We start from the raw sequence: 27801 nt of genomic DNA, 5'->3' as shown, positions 1-27801 counted from the left end.
ATGGAGCCGCCAGGGGAGGGCGGCGACATGGCGGCGGCGCTGCGGGCCGCCAAGCAGACGCTGCGCGGGGAGCTGCGGCAGCGGCTGCGGGCGCTGGGCGCGGCGGAGAAGCAGCGCCAGTCCCGCCTGCTGAGTCGCAAGGTGGGTGCGGGCCGCGGCCCTGCCGCCGCACGGCGGCTTCCAGGAAGCGCGGCCCGGGGGCGGCGGGGGGGACCGGGGAGCCGGGCCTGGCCCCGGCCCTGGCCCTGCGCGGGGAAGCCCGCCGGGGACTTTCCAGGCCGCGCTGGGGACCGAAGCGGTGACTCAGGGGACGCGCCGGCTCCTCGGCCGCTGCCCCGGCCTTCCCGGGCTTGTGCGCCGAGCCGCGGCGGGCGGTGAGCTCCGCCTCGGCCCCTGCCTCCCCATCGCTCCTAATGAACGTCGCGGAGCGGGGCTGCGGGCAGCCGCGGCGGCAGCGGCCGCAGAGAGCGGTGCCAGCCGGCGCCAGGTTAAAGCACGGGCTGTTTGTGGAACTGGAGGCGAACTCTGCCATAAACCCCAGCGCAGCGGGGTTTCTCCTGGGCTCGTGGTGGGTGTTTATCTCGGATGGTTCATGTCGGGCTTGCTCTATGGCCAGCTCCTAGCAATACATACAAAAATTCAGCAACTGTCTCGATTTGGCCTCTTGTTGAACTGGCTGTCGCTGCCCTTCTGTATCTTTCAGTGGTATTTCTTCCATGCAATTTTATTTCTAATATAATTTTCATACTTGAAAAGATACCAAGCAGAGTTTACCTAACTGGCATCCTAGCACACCATGATATCGGCGTGTACTTTTGAAATGTCCTGTTTGCGTTTGGATTACAAAGTTTTTATACAGATGTATTTTATCATTTTAATAAACACAATAAAATTTTATTTTGCAGTCACTGCATGTTATAGAGCAGTCCTCCTTTTTTTGCAGCACCAGCAGGTACTTCCAGTTGATCTACATTAATATTGTTGTTTTCCTGCCAGAGGATCTCAAATCATTGTATAGACTTCACTTAATATTAATGTGTAGCCACTTCATGGATGAGATGTGGGAGCACAGAAACTTTAGATCATAGCAAGCTTTACTGGAACTCATGTAAGCTTTTTTTTAATTGGGAATGCTTTTTTTAAAAAAACATATGTAATGTCCTACTACCAGGATAATGCATTTTAGTAATTGCACAACCTAGACTTAAATCTAAATTTTTAGAAAATACTGGCACGGATTTGTTTTCTTTAAGAGAGGGCATCAGGAAACACGAGACAAAAGTTGATGTTATCTTGCCATTTTAATAATCTGACACAAATTGAAAATTCTGAGCTTGCTTGAGACAGCGTGGCATTGCACAAGTGGCAGAAAGTAGAGTCGGCTTCCTTACGGGAGGGTAATACAGCAGACATGAAGAAATTTTTGAAAATGCTGAGAAAATATTTGGAACAGTATAAGGCCTAAAATGTAGCTTTATAACATATATCAGTGCTTGCAGCTAATAAAAGTGAGTATTTTTAGTTGTAAAATCTCATCTCAAAAAGATCTTTAAATTCAAAGTGAAATTGCTTCACAGGCTGACCTAGCCACTAGTACTTAATTAGCTTCTGGGTAATTCTTTTTTAATGTGTATGTTCATGATTAAAGTCATGATGTTTGCACGCTCTGATTCTGCAAAAATACACATCAGCTGGTGAACAAAGGGCAGATAATATTTTTAATGTGTGGAAATTTTTTCACTCTTCTCAGAAACTGCTCCGAGTCATAGCAGCTTCATCTTCACAGTTATGAAAACATCTGAAATCTTCCTGCTAACATGTGGTTTTGCATCTTCAACCTCATTTTTTTTCTATACAGCATAATCAATGTGTTACTGGACACGTCAGAGCAGATTGGACCTGTGTGGCGCCCACAGCACACGGCACCACTTTGAAAGAGGAGAGTTTTGTGTCTCAGTTTCTCTCTTCTCCAAACCCATGAGAAGGTTCAGCTCTGGAGGCCCTCAACAGCATGAATCACAGGCATTGTCTGAAGTCTGCAATTTGACTCAATAGTCCGTTCTTTCAAACAAAAGCTGCCATGGAAATTCTGTTGTTTAAGAGCTTAATCAGTTAGTTGGAAAAATCCATGTGTAAGATTGGGCAAATTACAAAAGGAAGTAAAATATGGGTTTGAACTGTTAAGACGTTTCTATGGCCAAGCAACACATTATCATAATTTCATCAAGAATGTTTTGGGGTTTTTTTCCCCTTACAAAAATATATCCATCTTCTGAATATTTCACCTAGGCTCTTAACTGCTGTGCTGGAAAGAAAGGAAAAAAAAAGGAGTAAGAACCATACCCCAAATCGGACAGGGGCATATCTCTCAAAACAGGGCCAGGGCAAAGGCTAAAGCTCAGAGGAGCAAGTTACCCTGCAGTTATGCAAACATAGAGCAGAGGATCTGGTGCTTTCTGTTCCGTAGATAAGCACAGTTTCTCAATTGTCTGATATTTTTGACAGATTTTTGCAAAAGTGTAGAATAAGAATACATCACATTTAAATGAGAACGTACACATTTGTGTTTGTTTTGTCCAGATGTAAGTAACAAAGTCTGCAAGGTACTAGAGAATAAGAAGACAAGCTTTTAAAAACCTCCTCTCAAATTTTATGTGGAATTCAGTCTGGGCTGGGGCAGAGGCATAGTGAGGTATGAATCTGTTAACACTTTTTCACCATATAAGCGTTTCTTATTTTCCTTCCTATATTCAGTCTTTTCTAAGCCCAGCACAGAGAACCTTATGAAAATCAAAAAATGGCAAAGCCATCTTTCCTTCAAGCTCTGAAAATTGTGCAGCAATAAGATCACTTATTAGAAGGAGGTGATATTTGACGTCATATATCTAAACTTGTGTAGGGAAGGCGTTTTGGGTTAAAAAAAAGAAAGAGGGACCTGGTCTCGGAGGACTTTGTGCTCTGCAGTCATCTGCTCTGATGCTAATTTTCTTTTGAGTTATTATCATTGATTTACTTCTAATTCTGCCTAGGCCCAGACGAGAGATACAGCATGTAAAAAGAATAGAAGAAAAGGAATACAAAAACCTCATGTCTTGCATAAGATGGCAGTTTTGACCTGCAGTGTCTTTCTCCAAGTGACGGCACAGATACTTAAAGGGAGGGAGATTGTCTCCAAAATTGTTTTTTGCTGGCCGAAACTTGTGTTACAATGTTTTGTTCACTGGGTGCAAAAATTTGCCTGTTTTGATTTTGTTGATGATAAAATGTTAGAGTAGGAAACAAAGTCAGTTTATTCTCTTTATGATGTGTGGTAGTTTGTATCTCAACCCTTTTCAGTTGATATTTTGCTCCAGTTGTGCATTTAATTAAAATAAAGTAAGTCAATCTTTTTGTAAACTTTTCATCAATTGTTTACATCGATTTCCCATGTAGGTGATTTGCCATCCCAAGTACCAAGGATCGAAAAGAATTGCAATCTTTCTGAGCATGCCAGATGAAATCCAGACAGAAGAAATCATTAAGGACATTTTTAAGCAAGGCAAAGAGTGTTTCATCCCACGTTACAAGCCTCACAGCAATCACATGGACATGCTGAAGTTGTCGTCAGCTGAAGACATTTCTTCACTTAGTTTGACATCCTGGAATATTCTTCAGCCTAGTGATGATGACAGTGCAAGAGAGGAGGCTCTTGCTGGTGGTGAGTGTTTTCTTCCTGTATTATGGGGTTGGCGAGCAGGAATAGCCTAGAGACCCCTAAGAACTAACCTGATAGCAGAGGGAGATGAAATGTTACACTTTGGTTTTATGTGTTGTAGAGGTGCTTAAGTCCGTTGTAAGCAGATGCTACTTTCTCTTGCCTGTTTGTCTCTACCCTGTGCCACCCCTGTCATACGCCAGTGGGGCAGGAACAAGACTGCATGCTTGATCCAGCTGAAGGAAATCCACCCCTCCAGATAAATCAGTTTGTTGGTCCGGTTCATGGACATCCTCAACGCAGTCTTGGCAAGCATAACAAAGAGGCTCATGAAGGAGACGAGGGCTTGCAATGAGTGGCTTGGCCTACCATTGAAAGTCATGGAGGATTCACAGTTTTAGGATACACTCTGAGAACTTTAGTTTCCACTGCCTGAAGGGTAGGGAATTTTTCAGGTGATGGCTGTAGGCTGACACAAGAATTTTCTGAAATCTTTGATCCTGCAAACTGTATTGCATGGATGAATCACACTGCTGATATGGAGCCTGCCCATGCAGAACAGCTCTCCAGACTGAGACCTTAGGATGAAAATGAAAGGGATTTCTTGTAGACTTGGATGAATATTGCAAAGTCTTTTCCATCATTATTCTCTCACAATTTTATTTTGATCTTATAATGCCATCTCAGACACTGGATTCTTCATAGGGCTGAAAAGTTAAAAGTTCTTTTAGATCTAGCTAGTGGCCTGCGTGTTTTGGTCTAAAGTAACCTCTCTCTTTCTTAACTTAAAATTCCTCAACTTGTACAAAATTGTAAACAAACTTACTTTTTCTGTGTCTGCATTCATTATTTTAATTCATTTTGTAAACACATTAATATCTTCCTGAAACTTCTGCAGAAATGTTTAATCTTACTAATGGAAAATTCATGTTGAACTCATGCTTGAAGCCTCAGTCTGGGAGACGTTTCTCTAGGTGGAAATTCACCATGCAGACAGCTTCCACACCTCACAGGCTGACCAACTTTTTCATGTTTGATAAAGGAACATAACATTTATAAGGCTCTGGTTGAACTTGGGTTTGTATTTATTTTGGGATGCCAATGTACTTTTCCAGAACACTTCACTGTGTGTGTTTCACTCTTACTCACTCTTATTTTCAATCTCGCTTTCCTAATTCAGAATCCTTTCTGTGTCCACATTTTAGCTAGCAAGGGATTTCACTACTTCATACAATCATCTTCTTTACATTTAATATTTAGTGCTGTTACTTACTTTGCTAATTTTTTTTCAAAAATTTGTGTATATTGGTGGGATTTAGAGGCTTTTGAAGTTAAAAAAATGTCCAGGGTTCTGTTGACTGAGCTTAGGGCACTCAGGACAAGCTTTTGTACTACTGATGAGCTGCTGTAAATTGAATTTAACAAGTCCATTGCAGAGATCACAGAGTAAACACACAATTTTGGGAGCAAGGACAGCCTGGTGTAGAGTGGGATGTATCGGTTCGGGATGGCCCAGGTGCCAGATGGTGAAGATGGGGAAGGCAGAAGTGGTCTTTGGTACCTGGCTAGTTCTGGAGCTGCTGTTTTGCTCTCTGCACCAGGGTATGGTTATACCTGCAGCAGGCAATGCCAAGAGAGCCACAGCAGTCTACAGGGAGATGCCAAGAGACCTACAACTGGTGGTTGTAACAATTGGTGTATGTCCATGTCAGACTTGCTCTGCCTGAAGCTTGATTTTAGTCTGTATGTACTGAATAACTCAGAAATAATTCAGTTTGGATTGGAAATGAGACCTTGGTCCTTTATCCTTGGACAGTTTTGTAGATTAGAGTACGTTTAGGGTTTTTTGCATAATCAGACCCCCTCCCAATTTGTCCCCACAGAAACACACACTGCATCCCAGTGTGTCTTTAAATTACGTTTGCTATATTTTTTGTGTCAGTTATAATTTTCAAACTTCGGTGTATTTGCAGAAATGCAAATAGCCTTGCTCCTACATCCATCCTCCATTGTCAGAATTATGCATGGATGAAACATTTATCTCTATGATGTTATCAAATACTGTGGTGATCTGAGGCATTTACATTGTTATAAGGAGATAACATGGTGTTATATTAGTAATGTTCCCATTGCTGGCATGAGTTGCTATGTAATTTCCAGGAAATACCCTGCAGGTACATAAATAAGTCATGTCACTTCTGAGTGTATTCATTTTGCATGACAAAAAGCTTAAATTCGTACTGTCCTTAAAACTTCAGGCATGGCTATTGTGAAGAATAGCTCAAATTTAAGATTAGGTATAATTTTTGCATGGAGTTTCCCAGTATTTGGTAGTACTCACAAGCTATGTTGAATAGACATGAACCCTTTCTTTTGGAGACGGTCCTTTTTCTGTTGGGCCAGGGTTTACCCATTTTCATCTTGGCAGTACACCACATTACACCTTGCTGGCATAAACAAAGATCCCTGCAGTTTTGGTAGTAGAAAGTCTGTCATCTTCTCTACCCTGCATGGGTGACAGGAATTGTCATATGAAGAGTTGATTTCTTTAGGCTAAGTGGACACAGTCACAGAAAGAACAAAGGTGGAAGAAGTTCAGATATTTTGTTTGGAGTAGGGGTATATGTGGGTGCATGACTTAGTTCATTTCCAGCTGAAAGATATAGACAAATTTTGGAGCAAGCCAGTGGTACGTTTTTGTAATAGGTTCCAATTCCCGTTGGTATCCTTGCCCATCAGAAGTATAAAGGTGCACCGGTATCAGGTTTTGCCCAAAGTAATAGAATCATTAAGGTTGGAAAAGACCTTTATGATCATCAAGTCCAATACTTTTGGTGAAATTTCAAGTGAGTTGCAGTAATTGTTTACAGGACTGTAGATACCTTGCATAACTTCGGAAGGAGTAAATCAGATAAAGCCATGCTCCCTGTTTGCTTTTTATCACGACTCCTACAGAAATTAAAAGGACAGTTCCCCAGCAGCTGTAATTTCAATGTGGTTTAGGGAGGCGGTGTGATTCAGCGGGCTGGACATGGGTTTCCTAATTTGTAATGTTATTTATTATTACTTAAACCTGCTCTGAGAACTATGGGTAAAAAAGCTAAGTTATTCCTCTGAAAAATAGATTATTCATACTGGGACTTGAAAAAATTGGCGTATCTCCATATGGTAAAATTCTTGGAGGTGGCTTCTTTGAAGGGAGGCAGGTAGCCAACTTTGGACGGAGGGAGCTCAGCTGGAAGTCTTTGACCTGAGCAAATATGCTTAAATGTTCACAACTGAACTGAACTACTGCCTGGCCATTGAAAGTGTACAATAAATCTGCTTACTCTAATGGATTGTGAGGTGCTTTCCTAAGAAATGCAAAAAACGGAATTATGTGTACAAACTTAATGCAGCCTCGTTATCTGTGTAAATTCTGCCTCGGTCTTCAAGTACTTTATCACATTGTCCTTGCCTGTTGGATCAGGGCTCATTCAAAGATGCAAAAGTTGAACACTGCTTGCTGTTGATGAATGCTGCTAAAATTATGTGCTCAGTCATTTGCTTTCTCTCTGTTCAAGTTAGAGCTGAGGGCCTTTTGTACCGTGCATTACTCAAACCTTGGAATGGAGACGGAGGTCTTCATTTCTGTATGGGTTTTTCATCACTACAGTGTTCAATGACTTAAAGATATTAACTGGTATTTGCTGATGGAGAAGCAGCAGAGGCTCAGGCTCCTGGTTCCAGCCTGGGCTGTGCAGAGCAGCAGCCCCCAGTGAACACAGACTCTTTTGCTTGTTTTTCCAAACATGATAGCATCTTCTCTGTTCCCTCCAAAATGGTAATTTCCCAAGCTTGTCTTGTCGTTGGGCTAGACCCCCTTTCCAAGCTTTAATTTTTCTGCCACCATAGTGCCCCTCTCCAGCCTTCTGCTCTTTGCCCAACCTATCTGAATCTCCCTCTCCAAGTGTCCTTCTCCTGCCTTTCTGACCACATTCTCTGCTTCCTCCTGCTCTCAGTTCTAGACTGTCATTTCAGGGGCAGCTGGGCCAAAATAAATATCTTGCCCCTGCCAAAAGGGAGGAGATCATGTGCTTTGTCTTCTTTCACTTGTCCGTTTCCAGACATACAAGATTCCCTGTCCCAATTTACTCATTTCCTTCCCCACTGTGCTGGCTTCTTTCTCTTTTTCATTGGCTTAGAAAAACTCCTTCTCTGTTAAATAGTGCCTTTTGTACTAAACAGTAGAAAAGACATAGTTTCATGGTTGTTTCTTTTGCGTAGTGCCTGATTAAAGAAGCTGCTGCCCTCTCTCATAGAATCATAGAATATTTTGGGTTGGAAGGGACCTTTTAAGGTCATCTAGTGCAACCCCCCTGGCAGTGAGCAGGGACAGCTTCAACTAGATCAGGTTGCTCAGAGCCCCGTCCAACCTGGCCATGGATGTTTCCAGGGATGGGGCATCTACCACCTCTCTGGGCAACGTGGGCCAGTGTCTCACCCCTCTCATTGTGAAAAATTTCTTCCTTTTATCTAGTCTGTGCCACCACAGATGCCCCTGCAGCCACGTTGGGAGCTACACTGGTAAACCAGACTGGGCCACCACACAGATTTGGACTGATGCAACTGAAGGGCTGGTAGGAAGCTGATGATGAGGTGTTGCGTAAACCAGTGGCATGCCAAAAAAAGTCTTAGTGAAACTTCAGTCCTCATTTCCTTCCATGTTTCAGTTCCCAGTCTTGCCCCAGTCAGCGGGACTAGGAGCAGCCACCGAAATGAAAGTCCTTCCGAGTCCTCGCAGCTGGGAGCGGGGCTGGCAGTGGAAGCTGAGCCTGCAGCTCCATGTGCTCTGTCTTTGCAGCAATACTGGCTTAAGGAGCTTTCCCTCCTAGTGTTTTCAGCGTATCCCTGCCTCTCTGTGGTAAGATGGATCCGCTTGGTGCTCTGGATGAAGGATGTTTTCCTCCTCTCTCCACCTTGTTTAGGTTGGGATTTTTTTAACCCAGATGAGTGGATCCAGTGTGGCCGTATCTGTGCAATGTACATGCAGTGGGAATGGCCCCAAGGGCGGAGGGAACATTCCCTGTAAACTGGCACTGGCTCCTGGGGAGAGTCGTGGGGCCACCCACGCCGCTGTGATTCCAGCAGCGGTATAGAGAGGGTGGCATCTTCAGGGAGGCCAGTGTTCACCCTGTCTCGTCTTCCCTCAGCCTGTGCAAACGGCAGGTTTTCAAACGTTTACAACGTTGTGTAAGCCCAGCTCAAATGGATTTGAACGGGACTAAAGCCACATCATTGACACAGAGAGTGCTGCGAGCATGGTTCTGAGTTCTTGCCTCAAAGTGTGGAGCAACAGAGCTTTCCCCATGATTGTTTTTTGCTAGCTTTGTTCTTAGAAACCAGTGAACCATTTTGCCTGAAATAAAAGAAACATAACCTCCCCCTCAGTTTGGCATAAACACGCAAGCTGAAAAATGTCAACATTTGAAAGTACAACATCTTATATGTAATGGGGAATGCTGAATAATCTGCTACTACTGTACTAAAGCATAATGTATTTTTGCTCCCAGAAATGCATGTATTAAGAACTGGACCTGTATTTTGTAACTTAGTTTGGAGACTTCTGGCATTTTTGGTGCTGGAAACTTTGGTGGCCTGCCAATCACAGTATTTGTGTTGTACCTTCAAGATAATTAAGGAAATGTTAACTAGATAATCCACACTTTAAATAAGAGTATATTTATTATTAATAATAAGATCCAAATTTCAAACAAAATGAGGAAATACTAACATATGTCTAGCAGCAACTTCTTGCAGCTTCATTTTTAGATAACCCTTTGGATGTGGGCTTTTGAAGTTAGGGTAGTTATATCTTTCTGCCCTTATAATGTCCAGAACACTTTGAGACTTACTGTAGCATAAATTACAACAACATGCTGGTAACAAGCAGACAGGGACGGCTTACCTGTGTGGGTTGTATTTCGTTTATAAGGGCTTCTTATGCTGGGAAGTGTGACCCTCTTGCAAGGAAAATACTGGCTACCTCTAGGCTACGGTTCCAAGCAACCTCAAGTAGTTTGAAATTATTCCTGAGTGACCCATAGCCCTATTTTAAACTTTGGGATCTGCCCTGCACAAGCATTTTAGTCTGCAGAAGCTCTTTTTCATGTCTTTAAACCCCTGCTATTTATTCATACATTCAAAGAGGCTGCATTTGCTGCCAGGACTGATGGCCTTGTGATGCCATCAGTATTCTTACTTACTACAAATTTTATCACAGTTCTTTAGAAGTGTGACTGAAGTGGTGGCAATACAGTCTTAAGAGGAATTGGTTTAACTTACAGCTGCGAAATAAAATGGGATTAAAAAAAAAGATAATGCATTGGACACCACCCCCCCCCCCCCAAAAGAGATGCACCAGAAATGGGAGGGTTTTGAAATATGAGGCACATTAGAGTTTAGAAATAAAAAACAGTAAGAGGAGAAAGTGCTGTCCTGAAGCACAAGGAAGGTCTAATATGCTACTTCAGCTCCATTAGATGTTGTATAGCTGTACATAAAGGCATAATGGGACCATACAAAATGATGCTAATCGTTCTTAAAAAAGAAGTGTAGTAAATAATCCTCAGGGGTAACGGAATATTTAAATGAGATAGATGCAGATTGGAATGTATCTGGAATAAATGAAATATGGGTATGTGAAAAGCAGAGATGTTAAACATTACTGCTCAGGGAAAAAAAAACAAAAAAATACCCCAAACAAGATTGTAAAGTGATTGAGGGTACTATTAGATTTTCTGTTCTTCTGGGAGACTTGATTAAAACTTACAGTACAATGTACATCAAGGGATAGATTATAATTTAAATTCTTCTTACACTGGTCGTAAAAAAGAAAACCTGAGCGCATGACACGAAACAAAATTGAAAGTCGAGGCTTAGCTCTTATATGTAATTTATTTTTTAATTAAATGATTTAAAGTTTGGAAGAACTTCTGCTTGGAGACAAATGAGACATAGTATTGTGATAGGCATAAGGAGAACAAATGCAGTGCAAGTGAGGCATTAACGTTCTGGTGATGCATTGTCTTGTGGAGAGAGGATGGTTCCCCTCATGCGGTGTGGGATCAGAGCACTGGACGTACAATCCAGCATCACATGTTTTACAAGAGTCAGGAAATCTCACAACTTGTAGTTATGTAGCAATAAGTGAAATTTCTTCCTACCTCTGCAGCTGCAGTCCCCAGCTTATGCCCTTACAAACAGGGTCTGTTTTTTCTTTACCTGTGGGCATTTGGAGCGTTCCTCTAAGCATCTAATATAATTGTATTAAGCCCTTGGCTCCGCTGCCTTCTGACAGCTGTGAGTTGTACTGGTTAGTTAGCCGTAATGTGAAATATTATGTTCCTTATTATGTTAATATTACATTACATTCCTACACTATGTGAAATATTATGTTCCTTGTATTAATTTTAAATTTGCTGCTTTCAGTTCAAGTGATTCCTCATTCTTCTATGATAAGTAAATAAGAATGTTTGATTTACTTTATTTTTATTATCCATTGTTTTGTTAAAACTGTATTATATCAACTGTATTTTTTTCTGTCAGACTTTGTCCATTTTCTTATTCTTATAGAGAAGCTTTTCTAGATCAGTAAAGAGTTCCGGCCATTACTCGTTCAACCGTTGCAATCTCTCTGATGTTGTTTTGGAGAAAAGATGCCTGAGAGAGCATTTTATGCCTAGGTAAGGAAATACCATGAGATATATGTAATGGCACTGTAAAAGTTAATTTTTTCTGTCTATACTATCACACTGCTTTTCAAATCATCTCTCTGGGTGTATCTTTTTTACTGGTTTCCACATAGGCATCCCACCGTGATGTGTCATGACAAAAATGCCTGGTCCAGTATGAGACACCCATAAAATAATTTTACATTATTCTGTGTAGCATGTTCTCTAACAAGTAGAGCTAGGAAAATGCTTGCTTGGAAATAAAATATTTCAGGTGTTGGACCCAGCTGTGATAGCAACTGTTTCCCTCAGGGTTTTTCTGCACCCCAGCCTTCCCCAGCGCTGGGATCGCTCTCCCCTGCAGCGGGTGTCTGTCCTTCCCCTGGATGCCTGCACCAGCTTCCACAGCTCTCTGAAATGGCTTAATAACCATCAGCACCCGGTTTGTTAGGTGAATACAGACATTTTCAGCTGAGCTTCTCGCAGTACTTCTGTTCAGAAACAGGTATGGCATGGTTACAAAGAGTCTCTTTCTTTGAAAGGCTTTTGAAAAAATGCTCTGAAATGCAAAAGCTAATGTGTTTCTGTGGCATCACTTTGTAATGCCCTTTGGAGTCCTTATGTCCTGATTTTCCTTGGTGCAGACTAAACCATGAACACTGTGTGGTTTATTTTTAATACTGCCTGTGCCAGGGTATCCTGCAGTGAACCTGGAGGGCTGAGAGCTCTGCAACACTACAGCTTTTTGCTTTCATAAAGTTCATTAAGGCTTTAAAAGAGCGCTATTCCTTGTAATCATCTTAAGTGTCACATCCGTGTTTGCCTTCTGCAGAAAACATTCTCCTTGCACTCGGCAAAACAACTAAAAAGATTACTTTTTCTGTAATCAATTAAAGTTTAAAGAGAGGTGAAAGCAAGGTAGGCAAGGGCTTTAAATTCACTGCAAGTGGCAAGTGTTTTGTTTCAGAGGGCTCATTTTGCTACAGTGAGTGTGAACAGTAGCATTGTCATTTTCTTCACACTGTTTCCTAGAGACAGTAGGCTCTCAAAACCAAATAAGAGGTTAGGTTCTTTTCTGGAGTGTGGCAAGAGTCTGTACAGCAAACTCGTACAGGGGAAATGCAAACCTGCAAATATCTCTGGCTGCAGTAACTAATCCAAGCGGACGTTTTTGTCTCCCTTTTCAATTTTGGAAAGGAAGAGCCGGCAACAAAGTCATCTCAGTGCCTTTGTGCACATGATCTGGACAGTCTGGAGGAGAGGAAGCTTTTTCCTGCGGCGCACCCGTGTAGGGCCGCGCGGATTGAGGGTGCAGGCTGGTGAGACAGCTGAGCCCCGCTCACGTCTGCCCAGTGCCAGAAGGGACAGTCCTGCTGCCTTTTTCTTGCTTCCAGCTCTGCCCTCCCCTCGTCCTGCCAGCCCCGGTGCCATCTCCCATACTCACCGCTGCGTAGATTCAGCGCATGAATCTGGCAGAAAATAACTACTTTTTCGCCTTTCTTTTTCCTAGGACTGGTTTTCTGCCAGCTTAGTGGGCTATTAAATCAGGTCAGCACTTTTCAAGCTACAAAAGAATTGTCTTCCTGGCACAGTTAATCCCCACTGTCTTTGCTGAGATTCAAAATACACTGTCATTTCCCCTGTACAGTGGGAAATTCCTTGGACCTGGCGGAGAGCCACGGGCTTTCAGGGAGCAGGAGACTCACGCTGCTGTTTCACAGTGTAAGGATAGCTCTTGGTCTTTATTTTGGCATCGTAACTGGACTCCGTTCCTGCTTGTGCTGGCTTTTGTGCATGTGAGATGGGAATCAAGATTTTGGGGTGCAGATGGAGGACAAATTCCTGTCAGGAATGACATCAAGCCCTTTGCCGGCAGGTGTCAGTATTCCGCAGATTTACTATGGAGCATTGGTGTCATTTAGGGTGCATTCCTATAATTAAAATCTCATCCAGGCATTGTAGTCACACACACCAGTGAGCAAATACTCCAGCCTGATGACTCAAAAAAATCAGGGGCTGAAGTGAGGGAGGTGGAGGATTCCAGGGACAGCCAACTTTTTTTAAGCTGTGCAAGCTTAAAAAGAGAAAAGAAAACCTTGTGATGGAAGAAGCAGGATTTCTCAGCTGTTGTGATGGTAACACGTTTGACGCTAACAGTGGAGTTGCCATCACCTCCAAACCAGCTGACTCTACATATTCGATAAGCTCTGCCTGTAAGCATGCCTAATGTTCCCATCAGGTGGTGTAACTTCTCACAGGAGTCAGGTTTATGCACTGACGAAGAACTTTATGTCTAAACCGTTTGTATTTCACAAGCGATTCGGCGTATTTTACGAGAGGCTATCTGCTGAGTGAGTCAAAGGGCGTTGGAAATATTGATAGTGATGTATGATGTATTGAAAAAGTCCCCAAATGAGTCACGTCTGTCATACTTTGATTTAATAAATAAATAGTGGAAGTATTTAAATAAGTTCTCAGATAAGCACTATGGGGAGTGTAGCTGATAAGATCTTAAAGAATTTCACGTAAAAACACATGAAGATGCACAAAGATCCTTGTATTTTAGGCTGCAGCAGTGTTACAACGGTCCCGACATAAACAGTTCAAGCAACAATGCGTGGCGAGTTTATCTAAAGGAGCAGATTTGCAGTCAGCATTTACTGATTTAACAAGATGTGTTGATGTGCTGTAAAGTGACTCTAATGCTGTTTGTCCCCTCTTTGGAATTGCTCCTTGGTACATCTTGTTTCAGGGTATTTTGATGGTTTAAAATCACAGGAGAGCCCAGGGGCAAGCCTTTGAACCAATCATTCTTCGTTGCCTGTGTTTTCCCAATCAAGCTGTTCTAACTCTGCTCACATATCTGAATATCAGGAGTAGATAAGTCATTTTTCACAGACTGATAACTAAAGCATTTCTAAGCAATTATTTCCTTTACTCTGAATTTGCAAAACCAGACATTTTTGTAGGTGGCATTGAGTGAATATGGTTTATTTATGGGGCTTACGCAGACATGATGAATAATAGTGAAATAGAAAAGTTCTTGTTCAAATTTTCTTTTAGGTATACATTTGGCAAATTCTGAAAATGAGACACTAGACCTCAGCTGGCTGTAAGTTAAACCTCAGGGGAAATTAGTGTGATAGTTACAGCCTTGCAGAGTCTTCCCACATTGTGAAACCAGCTAGAATTTGAACACAAGTCTTAGCCTCATACAAGTAGCTTCCCTGATGACACATGAAAGGATATTTATTTGTGGAGCAGGGTAGGTTTGTTTGGGCAGGGCTGATGTATTACAGCTGATGCTGTGCGGTGCACTTTACCTTTTACATGCATTGGCACTAAATTGATAAGATTTTGTTTTAAGTAAATTCAAAATAGGAGGGTATTTGCTTGATTGCAGCTTTGTGGCACAGGAACTGATCAAATGGCTTTATTAGTGTATTTTGCAGGTTTAATAACAGGAGAGTGGCTGCCATTCCATTGTTTTAAACCTGTATGAGTGATGGCTATCATGTAGCTTCTCAGGGAGAAGTATAAATATTTTATTATGCTGTAGTTCAGAAGGGCAAATGTGAACTGTGGAGGCCAATGTTTCATGCTGACACAAAGCACTGACATGGATGAGTAGACAGATAAACGCTGAGTTGCTCAGTGCTTGTTTGTAGATTCTGCTGATGGTTCTATTTTCTGCAAAATATTTTACTGAAGTAATAATAGAAGCTGTGTCGGTCATGCTAGTGGACCAATTACCTGGGGCACGTGGATTGCAGAGGAGATCGTCTGCTTGGCATCTATATGTAAGTAGAAGGCAGATCGGTGGGTTGTGGATGTGCGTGATTGTGGGTAAAAAGTCCTTTAGAAGACAAAAGGACACAAAACGTTCCTGGTGCCTGCAATTCCCATACACAAATAGGAGTGAAAATAAAGGAAGTGATTGCCCCTGGTCTTAGTTCTCCCTTGATGAGGTGAGCATTAGCCTTGAGGACCTCACCGTGTGCCCCATAGCTGGAGACCATGGATGGAGCCTGTGGGATTTGGATGCGATACTCTGATTTTTGATTCCTGTACCTCATTAGCGCGTGCTGGGTAAAAAGCAAGTGTCCCTCTGGCTTTCCCGCTAAAGCAACAGTTGTCTATGAATAGTTAGAAAACAGTGAGTCTTGCTGAAGTGCTGTGGTGCTGCACAATTAAAGGTGTTCACACAGGGGAAACACCTGGAAGAAAAACTACTGACTGCGGTTTAAAATGTGCTGGGTTTTCAATCTAGTATGAAACACAACTTTTAGTCCCGTTAGGTAACGGTTTGGGGTCGTAGGGAGACGACAGAGTGAGCCCTAGAGGAGAGCTGTTTGTGAACAACCAACAAGTATCTTCAAGAGAAAGTAATTTATTTCTCTCAAACTCATGACTAACTTGGGATATTTTGCATGTAGTTCCCCAGGTTGGTGCAGAGGGGAGTCTGGGAGGCAATGCTGATTTACAGTAACTGAGGATCTGATCCTTTGAGTTACAGCGTTGGTTTACAAGGAAATGAGGATTCATGCTGAGCTTCTGATACTGATTTTCAAAGACTGTATCATGTGAGCAAATGGGAATTACCAGATAAGAGTTTCCTTAGTGTTTAAGGGATTGTGTTTATGTTTTAGCAGACTGGCTGGGGCAAAGTTAAGCAATGCGACTTTACTTCTGTGATCACCCGTGTTACTGGAAGAAGTCAGCATCATTGGTTTTGGATGAATGACTTTTTTTTCAAATGCTTATCAATTGCAGCAAAGTTTTTGCCTCCTTGCTCATTTGGTTGTGGCTATGAGAGTATCTGGCTTCTCCGGGGCTTAGTCGGGATAACGAGCTGGTTTCCCCCGGAAGCAACGCCAGCCCTTCCAGAAACGACATGCCTTGGTAGGGTCTGGATTAGGCCTGTAGTGAACGGATCTGGCATTTCCCTTTTTGACCTTATACCAAGGTAGAGAAACCAAGGGCGGGTGTTTTCCAAAGGGCAGAAAACTTTTATCTGGAAGGAAATACCAAGCTGTTAGCAACCTCAGAAGCAGTGCGAGGGGCACCCAGGGCAGTGTAGGGAGAAGGCTTAGCACTAGTCATAAAGGGGAAGGGATTTGTTTTGCTGCAGCATAAATGAAATATTTACTTCTGTGGAGTTGTTTTCCCCAAGGTCTGGTGATTAACCCAGACCACAGCATTAGGTGCTGTGTAAATATAGAACAAGATGATGATCTGTGCCCTATAGAGTGTATGTTGAGAAGCTAACACCTACCCAAGAGTTCTAACTATGCTGATGCTGACAGTGAAGTTATAGTAATGACTGTCATCAATTAGAACTTTCTGAGTTATTCCAACTCATTGGCTCATACCCTGCATGTCACCGACTGATACTTTCAATGATAGGATCAAGTGATTAATTTTTTCCTCTGTTCTGGGGTAGCAGATGCAGAGGCAGCAAGATGGTTACTGCACCCATTTCATTCTGAAAAGTAAGGTTTTCCTGCAAAAGGGTTTGTTTTTTTTCCCCGCTGTGGTCCTTGCTAGATCAGAAAAGGATCAAAGTAAGCTTTCACTCCCTGTAAATGAACAGCTTTCAAATACTTGTCAGCTCCACAGACATTGTGTGTAGACTGATCTGACATTGTTTGTGGCGTGCGTAAAACCATAAACACTCCTTTCCTTTGAACAGAAAGCTGTCCTTGTCCTGGTTCTTCTGGTCCTGCACCTTATGTAATCATTTACATCCGAGCAAAGCAGATGCGGTCCCTAGCTACCACCACGGAGCAAGCTGTGCGTGGAAAAAACCCAACAACTGAAAAGCTCATTCTTGCCCAAGGTACCACGATCAAGCCATCCTTGTGGGGACATCGTAAACAATGCACGAACTCCTGTGCTTGAGGGAGAAGCTCAGGCTGCACAGTTGCTGCCGTGGGGAGCAGCGGTGATGGCATACAGAGCTGATTGCTGTCGACCTCTTGTAGGCTTGAGCTCAGAAGGCATCTGCTGCAAGCATGATTTTCTTGAGCACATTGCCATTCTTTACAGGGACACAGGAGGTGCTGTAGCTTGCCCTCTGCCTCGTCCTCTTGTAAGTGCTTTGGAGGTGAGGATCAAGAGTCCTGGCTCCCACTTTGGTGGGTCCCAGGCACTTTGCTGTGTCCACAAAGCAAGTGGCAGTGAGCAGTGCGGAGGTGGGATGACAGAGTATTTCAGTTTCATCTTCTGTTAGGGCCATCTAGCTGGGGGGGGGGGCATGAATGACCCCACATGGTGGGTGGCAGTGGGCTGGTGGGGCCTTTTCAAACCTGGGAGGAGAGGGGCCATGCTGGCTGCTCCTTCTGAGGGCAAGACGAGTCCCCAGCAGACTTCACATGACCTGTATCTGTGCAGTTTGATGGACTCTTCTATAATTAACCATTGTCAAGAACACTTCTGAAAATGCCGGCTGGCATTTCAGATAGGAACACCAGATTAAGGAGAAGAGAGGTAATGAGATGCAAGGAGAAAATCCTTCCCTGGGGAATGAATCAAACCTGATACTATCATGAAGGATAATAAGAAATGCACTGCCGAACTGAGGAGACTCACCGCAGCTGCCTAGAAGAAGCGAAACTGTGTATTCCTATTTAAAACACCAGAGAGGGGATGCTAATGTTTTGGTCTGCTGGTTAAGTCAGGGGACACGCAGCTTGCACACCTGCCTTTTGCATGTAGTTTTGACACACGTTTCCTGAGTCTTTGGGCAAGTCATTTCACTTCTCTGTGACATAAGATATATCTACGTAGATGTATGCAAGTCAGTGACAGCAGAGTATGCCTGTACACCCACAGAGCAGGTTCTGAAGCTATGACTGTATCTACACTGCTAAATAACACAGGGCTAAGTGGCACAGACTAATTCTGTCCACACTACATAGAACTTGGCCTGTCTCTTCTTTTTTGGTCTTACTTGGTGCCTCTGCGGCCCTGAGGCAATACTGGTTTTCTCGATCTTTTCCACAGTTCGTAGTATCTTTAATAATATGAGGCCTTATGGCAGACCATCACAGCAGTATTTGTGTAGCATCAATCTGAGGATTTGTGATGCATATGTTGGCATGTGGTAGGAAAGCCTGTGTCTGTATCTGGAGGAGCAAAACCAGTTTTGTTGGTGTAGGAGGGCTGCCCGGGGTGGAAGGAGCCAGACCTGCACTCTCTTGTCTTTACTGCCCATGGGAATCCTGTCCCCTGGAGCAGGCATGGGTGTCACTTGGATCAGCAGTGCCAGGCGGTGTGCTGACAATTAAACAGTATTGACCACCTGTGATCCTGTAAATCAATTTGTTTTCTGGCCCTGCTGTGTTTAGCAGTATAAATGAAACCTTTGTGGCCATGTCAGCATGGATGTATGCTCACGTTGATAGATAAGTCAGGGTATATTATTTCACGCACGGTGCTACACAGCTGAAGGAGCTGTGGCCACAAAAGCTCATGTCATAGATACAGAGAGTATTAGGTGACTGTCATCATAATTGCCAACCTTACTGGGCTACCCAGTAGCTTAATTAAAGTGTGTAAGAAGCATTGATATTCTCTACATAGAAGCTGGAGCAATACATTGTTGCTTGAGACAGTGTTTTGCAGCCTTTAGGAATTTGCAGACCACATGCAAGTATTCCAGGAGAAGCGTGGATTACGTACAGCAAAAGCCTCTCGACTGTGGGTGTGCTTTCCTGGGCTCCTGGTATGCGGTCACGGGACCCTCAGGGACCCAAGAACCAGCAGTTAATAACTACGGACACATGGGGGATAGTGGGCGTTACAAGGAGAGGCATGGAAGTAGGTGGCAAACATGAGACCTCTCTTAGCGTGTTTTACAAGGCACTGAAAACTGATGTAGCGTTTGATGCACAAGTACCTGCTCAGTCTTCTCAGGGACAAGGATGCATTTCACAGAGCTCTGTGGGAGCAAGGGGAGTAGGATGTGAGAATGGAGCAAGGCTGCAGGGCATCCTGAGAGGCAACGAGTGGTCCTGCAGGGCTGGAAGGCTCTGGGAGCATGAGGGCCCTGTGCCAAGAGGGGTAAGATGTTCTTACCCTCACCTGCCATCCTGTTGATGTACACTCACTACTGATAGTAATCTTAGGTGTCTGCAATCTTGGTCTCATCTGTGTCACCTCTCATCCTGTAACAGCTCTTCCCCCGCACTGCCGCAGGCACCACAAGAGGTTTTGTTGCTCCCCAAGTTATGTGGTGGGGAAGTGCTATCTCCATACAGCCCTCTGCCACTGGTCCTACCTCCTGGGGAGGCTTCTGCGGCTAATGCTGCTTGAACTGCCCTTGGGCTCTTTGCAGGGTAGCTGTGCCATTTTTCTACTGCAAGTCTTTCTTGGCATTTTACTTAAGTCTTGTGCCATGTGAGTTGCCTGGATATCAGGCAGCGTGTTGCAAGTCAGAGCAAAGGCATTTGGTATCCCAGTGCTCCAGTGGAAGAAAAATATAAGGGTAACTACTACAGTATTTACAGCATCATTTTTCATATTGAGATTTGCACAAGCTTGTTATTCAGCATAAAAAATCCATGATTATAGAGGAGCTGACTCATTAAAACAGACTCTATTTCTCCAGGGTACCCAGAAGAAAACACAGTGCTTTAATACATCTAAATTCACTCAAGTGTGCCCTGTGCTATCAGTTAAACTACACAGAAAATATCTTCCCTGCACTGTTCCTGCCGATTCCCTCTTTCCTTAGCACTTCCCCTGACTTGTCGTCTTCCTTTCTGTAATACAGATGTAAAGAGAAATGGCACCTTTTACTCTGCAGATTTGCCCCTTGTGTGTGTTCTTACCTGCCAACAGTAGCGACTGCTAATGTTTCCTGCTTTTTGCCATGAGAGTTGCGTGACATGAAAACAGTTAAAAGAAAGCGTAAGGCACGGCGTGTCTTTTCGGTGCATCGTTTGTGTTTGGTACATATTGTTTTCTGGGCCACCTGAATATCTACACAAAGCCAATGTGAGGCAAATCATGGAGAGGATAAGTAGCGAGCACAAAGAGCAACCTGGGGAAGATTTGACCTGCAGAGTCTACTGCTGACCATGCTAATGGGGAGAAGATCAACCATTCTCTAGGTCCTAGTCCATAGGCCTGACAATTGGCAAATACCAAGTATTTTTACTTGGAGATGTGAAATTGTACGTCCAACGTAATGCACATGGTGATACCATAAAAATGACATCTCTTTTCAGGTGAGACTGTACTTCTGCTCTCGTGCCTCTTTTCCTCTTTGTTTGCCATTTGCCATTTGTCTGTCCTATGAGTCAAAAGTTGACTGCAGCGTGGTAAAACACTCAGACTCCTTTTGATTTCAACCATTAGTATTCTGTGGTCTGCCCTTTGGCTAATTCCCTCCTCATACTCCCCTGACCTCTTTAGAAAAACATGCTGCTTAACTGTATGATGCCGGATTTACAAGATTGATCTTCTCTAAGCATTTCACACTGCGTTGCCTTGCATATTTTATATTAATGTTCTAATTAAGTCATTAGGTCATGATGGATGAGTGTTCACATCAGTGACTCTTCTCTGAACAACGAACAGTGGCAGGAAACCTCCAGGAGCTTGGGAAGTGTGTGCAAATGAGCTGGTCTTACATGAACTTTTAATATGCTCTTCCAGGCTGAGTTCGGAGTTGGTACGTGAGCTCAGATAGGATTCCCTGGAAACTGAAAAACTCTGCTTAGCTCTGGCTCTGCCAGTACATGCTGCCACACATCTCCTTGAATTTTGGGCATCATTCTTCAGCTAGATGGAATGAGAGCAGCTCAGTTCAAAATGGCAGGAGGGAGTAGGTTTGGACATAGGAGAAGCAGAAAAATACCTGACACATGTGAGCTCTGGTGAAGAAGCAGAAGCAACTTATAGAAAAGCTGCTGAAGGCTAAGTACCCTTCCTACAAGAAGGAAGCAGCAGTGGACTGAGACGCAGTATTTGCTTTCTTTCCAGACTCGTGTCAGCTGTGCTTTAGTCTGTGCCGGCTTTCCACTACTGTACCTGCCCTTCTCTCCTGTGTCTGTCTGCTACAGCAGCAAGTAATGAAAGACTTTCTTTGCGTTGTGAAAACCAGTAAGTGGGATGTTCCTGGGTTCAGCGGTCAGTTCCGGGTCAGACAAGCTCATTTGTTTAGAGGCTGTCCTTGCAAGGCTTCTCACACTAAACGAACAAGCCTTGTATAAGTAATGGGAATCTGCACACTGGCTGCCTCCATGCTTGGCAGTCACACAGCGTGGCAGCCGGTTTCCTTTGCCTACCTGGCAGTGATGTGAATCAACTCCTGAAACAAGTGGGCAGCCGAGTGTAAATTGTAGCTGGCTACCTGGCACGGTGCCGATCCGCATCTGTTCACAGAGTATGAACAAAGCAAGAAAACGGGGCTTAGCTGATCTTGCCTTTTTATCTGGAGTTGGTTGGTGGGGTCTTTTGTCAGAGTTTCACCAGCTGGTCGGGTCTGTTTTGTCCAGGTGATTAGCAGCTTGTGCAGCTTGTTTCAGTTTTTTAACTGATTTTGAGTTCCAGTCTAGTGCAATCTCAGAAGAGTCTTGGGGAGCCCATACGTCTCTCCATAAGGAGGGATATTCAGGGCAGGCAAGCAGAATGTCTGTATGTGCTGCTGGAGCAACAGTGAAAATTGCTGGAGGCTCAGGAAGAAAGTCCTTTGGGAGAAGAGGAACCTGACATCACAAAGAGACAAGCCTTCAAGCCTTGATCTTGATGTAAGATGCGGCAAATACCTACTTTCAGAATATATTGTATTGAAGGCTCTTTGGTTTTGGGAGGTTGAGTGAAGGTTCATGACATCTTACAGTTGTGTCAAGAAGATGCTCTCTCTCACGTGTTGTCTTTTCATTCTTTTTTTCTCTTCTATTTTTGTGTCTGATGTTGAAGTTCATTTGATTTTCTGATTCTTCCTGCATTTAATTTCCCTGAGTTCAATCGCTGCCTGGATTTAGAGTCATAATCATTAGTATTTGGAAGTGTGGGGTTAAAATAATAAAATAGATTTGTTGGAAGGTAGGGGTTTTTTCCTTCTAGCTTTTCAAGGTCTAATTATTTTGTGGCTGTTCTAGTATGCAATTGATAAGATGAAAATGTAAATTTTCAGGTTTAGTATTCAAAGTATTTTTCATCTGATCAAAGAGAGGGAAGCATTTTGCAAAACACAAAGCTTGGGTTTTCACAAATGTCTCAAGTTGTGTAGATGTAGTCAAGCCATCAGGAAATCCACAGTGTATCCACTAATGTTTATTTCCTTTTTCTGCAGGGGGTCTTGACCTTATGTTCATGCCAGGACTTGGGTTTGACAAAAAAGGCAACAGATTGGGAAGAGGGAAAGGATATTATGATACCTATCTTGAAAGATGTATGAAACATCCCAGTGGAAAGCCTTACACGATTGCCTTGGCTTTTAGGGAACAGATTTGTCAATCAGTGCCTGTGGCAGAAAATGATGTCCAAGTAGATGAAATTCTTTATGAAGACTGCTGAAAGTATCTTGATACCAACCCATCTTCAGAGTGACCAACCAAAGACATCAGATCCATCAGTCATGACTTTTTAATAGTCATATATGACTTTGGGAGCAATAAAATACAGTATTTGTGTTTGAACAACAACAAAAAAAGTGTAAATGTGGTAACAGTAGTGAAGATTGCATTGATTTGCTTCTAATTAGGAAATATCTGGTGTGAATTCTCATTCTAGAATCAATAGAAACATAAATCTGTGACTGATTATTACACTAAGGACCATTTCTTCTCATCATACTTTTGAGGAGCAAGCTACTTGATACCTAACAGTTTTATTATTCCAGTTTAAATGTGAAATGTCTACTGATGACAGTTCTTGATCCATTCTGGAATTAGATATTTGTTATGGTAAAAGTTCTTAGTACTTAAATGTTATGTTTATCCATGAGCAAATCAAGAAACTGCCAGATAAGTCCTATAGTAAGCTGGGCAAAAAATGGTGATTGGAAGAAAGCCTGAATTCATTTTAATGTATGCAATAATTTTGACTGTTTACTTGGCTCCTTGAAGTTGTCTTATAATAAAAGAAGTATCTGTTAATAAAAAAAGTTCATGTCCATAGCTTTGGTATATGTTTCTTTCTTTTATCTGAATACAAGATTGTAAAGTAGTCTAAAATGTGTTCAGTGAGTTCTCAATCTGGAGAAAAACAACTCTTTTTTTATAAAATAATATTAAAAAATTACTTCAAGTTCTATAATTTTGTACATGGGCCATTTATAATGTCCCAGAACATTGTGTGAAGTATGGTACTATTTTAAAGGATAAAGAGATGCTGAGAATTGCAGAGAACAGGTTTTATGAATTGAGTAAGTTTTTGGGTGGGAGGAAGAAGACTGTGAGTTTTTCTCTGCACGCTGACCTCATGGTAATCGAACACGGTATTTATGATCAAGATAAATCAGCCAAAATTTTGTCTTCCCTCTTCAACACAACTTCACTTTTTCTAGACATGTTTACCTCTTCTCTCGGTCAAGAGATCAGTGCATTTATTTTGACCAAACTACTCTGTCATCATTAAAAATTCCGTGAATTCCCAAGCACCAGCTGTGGAGCAGAATGCCCTTAAGACTTCCTCAACAATAACTGGTTTTGTGAACAAAACCGTGCCTACAGTGCGTATGGACCTTTTAGTCTCAAAATGCTTGTATTTAGTTTTATTTCCATTTTGCTGATACAGTAACTAATGAAACCCTCTTCCTTGGGAGTTAACATAAACTTAGCAGCTCAGGTCTCTCTGGCCCGTGCTCCCTGGTGCTTCTCCATCCAGTGTTAACATGGACGGGGTGATGATACCTTCAGTGTTGGCCTGCTGGGCTTCCCACCAGTGTGTACAGAAAAGCTGCAACCTGAACAAGACGGCTGGCAGCAGTTTGCAGTATGGGCTGTTTAGTAAAATGACGGTGATCAGACTTGGCCTTGCATCAGCTCTTTATCAAACTAGCTCACCCCCAAAATGAAGGACGCAGAGTAAGATGTGTTCGTGTATCACACGGTGTTGTGCAAGGAGAAGTTGAGATGACAGCGTTGGTGCTGGCGCACGCGGTGGAGCATCCTCCAGCTCCTCTCAGCTCTGCGGGGCTGCCAGCTGTACTGCCTCACAGGAGGGAGACAGGCTTTTACTATTCAAGACCTTTAGGGAATAAATGTGATGAGAAAATTGGACTTTTTTTTAACAGTCAGTCCTGGTGGTATTTTAATCCCTTCTTCATTTCTGAACTTCTGTCGGCATACTCAGAGGAAAAACAAGAAGGTGGAGCAGGCTTTGCCTGTGGCAGACCTGTTCTAGGTTTGTCTGCAAGGCTGTCAGAGCCCACCGATCAGCACTGTGCCATATGGCACGGCCTGCCATGGACATCAGCAAAGCTATGCTGAAGCCAGTATTCACAGCGGACACCTGGATCCCAAATCTACTGGATGTTTTAAATGCATATGTTAAATCCAGCCCCATTCGACAAGCTGCCTGCTTCTACCCCACCAAAACCAGAGGGTGCCCTTCAGTGGTGTCCTGCCTCAAGGTTTAGCCATGGCGCTTTATCTGGGATCCTGAGACATGTTTACATGGTTTTGGTTTGTGTGACACTAAGCCTGACGCATGAGTGTTGCTCCATTCTACTTTGGGGACAAAATTAAGAGGCCGTGTCAGCATAACAGAACGTTATCAGAGGCTAATGACCTCTTGCTGCTACATTCAAGCTGAGGAGAAGCCATGGTGTTTCATTTTAAAGCTGAATACTATTTTTTTCAGCTGTGTTTTATCAGGATGCATTGTGCCACATAAATCAAATGGATACTGTGAGAGCGAACTTTTTATCCAAAACCTCTGTGCCTTGTGGTTTTGCTTTTCTGAGACATTCTGTGTATAAGAGGTTTTATTAGTATTAGTATTAGTATTAGTATTAGTGTTATTGGCCCAGTTAGATACAAAATTTTATGGCCGTTTCGGATTAGCTTTTGATCTTGCTGTCTGAGCTTTGATTTATTCACTAGAATAAGGGCTGGGTTGACGCGTACGTATTTCACTACGGGTGATACCAGGTGAACAACTGTGTACAAAAAGGCCAGCATATGTGAAGAGACTTCAGGGCCAGCACTAACAGCTGTACAGAAACAAAGTGCTTAGAGAGAGCCAAGGACTTGATCATACGTTTTGTTGTGTGGGAGTTCAAAATGGGCCAAAAAAGTAAGATGCAAGTGTTGGGATGCAAAATACAGCCCCCATCCAGCACAGCCACAGCCAAGCTTTGTCCTCATGGGCTCTCGGGAGTTGCTGAAGCTAACTGGTATAGGAAAAGCAAGCGAGCTTTGGAGGCTTTTGGACTTGAGGCAGTGAGTGTCCCCAAGCTTCATATCTCATAGGTCACATTTCAATACACTGTGGAGCCGTTCTCTGCCGCTTTCACTCCAAGCCGCCCTTTTGGCTACAGCGGGGAAGGATGGGGCAACTATTGAAGGTGCTGTGTCATTGTGACCAAGAGGAGCTGGCGCTTTGTGCCTTGACAGCCTCTCCCGGGCCAGGAGGAGACCATCACAGGCTCCTTGGCCGGGCTGGGGGACCCGCAGGATGCTGGCTGATGCAGATCGCTCTTAGCGTTTGGCTGGTGCGGACAGTGCAACAGTATTTATCTGTATTGTCTTGAGAATCACGGAGCTAAATAAACGTGACCACTTTCATTTGACGTCCCCAACCTTGCTGCTGTCACTCAGGGTTTTTCTGTTCGCCACATAACACGCAATCACTGTCAGTCTGATTGCGTGTAGCAGTATTTCTGAAGCATAAAGGTTAGGGGGTTGGTAGGTGTGTCAGAATTATTTACGTTTGCTATGCATAAAATGGCACTTGGGGAGCAAGGCAGGCTGCCAAGAAGGAGAGGAATCGGGTCTATCTGGTTGCTCTCTTGTATCTGTCCATGCTGGATTGTCAGGGTAGGATTTATAAAAATTGCTTCAGAACAGTATCATCTTTCCTCAAATGGACGTGCCGCCGTCTGTTGCAGCGAACACCATTATTGCTCTTCTCACGACAAAGCATCTATCAATCTCTACTCTGTTTATAAACAAATCTGCCTGCCCTGCATAAGAAATGGATAGGCTAAGGAAAAATGCCATTACCAAAGGAATACGTTAATTATATTTCAAGATCTCAGCAGGGAATGCTATCTCAGAGTATTCAGTAAGATCTGACCAGTGGAGTTATAATTAAAAAATGTCCCCAGGGAGGAACTTGTAAATTATTTACTGTAAGGGGCTTTTCCAGGCTCTTTTAGTTTAATTACACACTCTGAAAGAGAAAAGCCTCAGAAACAAATTAACTAAGAGGTTGAAATGGCTTTGTTAAAACCACGATCACGACTAAGCAAGTGGAAGACTGTGAGCAAGGTCCAAATGTACAACAAACCTTTGGAAACCGGCATCACTCATGGTTTAAAAATCATATGGAAAGCACCAAAAAGTCCATGCATAGAAACTGCAATCACTGGTTTTGCCCAGTATTCCCACGGGCCTCAGAAGACGTCGTATGTAGTCCAGATCTGGCAGCGCCTCATGTCCTCATGGCCATTTGCTTTGTCGGGGGAGGAACCGACTTTTGTGGGCTTTTTGGTAGGGTACGGATGGAGTCCTAGCAGAGGGAGACGAAAGATGAGAGGCGATGGAGAGGCGGAATAAGGGGATGCTGGGACGGTATGACTTTTCCATCGCCCTCACACCACCTACGGCATTTTAGCTCAAAACAGCCTGGCTAAGCCTCGGTGGAAGGTGGGCTGAATGTGGCCGTTGGTGCTGAGAGGCAGGCACCCGTGCTATCAGCGGCTGTGCCCTTCTGAAGCGCATGGGTGAAACCGGCCTCGCCCTCCCACCTGAAACGCGGCTGAGCGCTTGCTGCCGAAGCCGGCCGCTGGAGCAGGCCGCTGCCACGGGGCGGCTGGCGTGGCGTCCGGCCGGGCGTGGCGAACGCAGTTGAGAGGCCAGAGCTCTCCCCTCCGCTCAGCCCCTGACTCGGTGCGCGGCGCAGAGGGAAGCGTTACCGCGTGCCTGTGTGCTAAGGAACAAGGCAGCCAGTAGCGCTCCATCTGCCTGCCTGCTGACGCCAGACTGGGGGTGCGTAACGGCCTCCAGCTGCCGCCGCCCTCGCGCCTCCGCCTGAAGGAGCCAGGCCTGCTGGGGCACCCTTCGCGAGGCGCCGGCCGGCTGAGCAGGGCGCCGGGACGGCCGCTGGTGCCGAAGCGCTTCTTCACCCCTATGCCTGCGCAGGGCATTTCTCTTTTCCGCGAGCCTCCTTCTTCTTTCTCATTTATTGCCCTCACATGTCTTGCTTCAATGGAAA

At 43.7% G+C, this 27801-nt stretch overlaps 1 protein-coding gene across 1 annotated transcript; it reads left to right on the top strand.

Moving 5' to 3' along the window:
- LOC309408972 (5-formyltetrahydrofolate cyclo-ligase-like) lies at positions 1-22935 on the top strand (the record flags this gene model as incomplete). The annotated part of the gene is made up of 3 exons (XM_082005006.1): positions 1-141; positions 3433-3697; positions 22712-22935. 3 exons carry the CDS (start codon positions 1-3, stop codon positions 22933-22935), a joined length of 630 nt encoding a protein of 209 aa, XP_081861132.1.
- Between the last annotated feature and the right edge of the window lie 4866 nt (positions 22936-27801).

The sequence above is a fragment of the Phaethon aethereus genome (genome assembly GCF_964289735.1).
Source record: "Phaethon aethereus genome assembly, chromosome: 12".
Taxonomy (NCBI): Eukaryota; Metazoa; Chordata; class Aves; order Phaethontiformes; family Phaethontidae; genus Phaethon; species Phaethon aethereus.
This window is presented reverse-complemented; position numbering and strand designations above follow the sequence as displayed.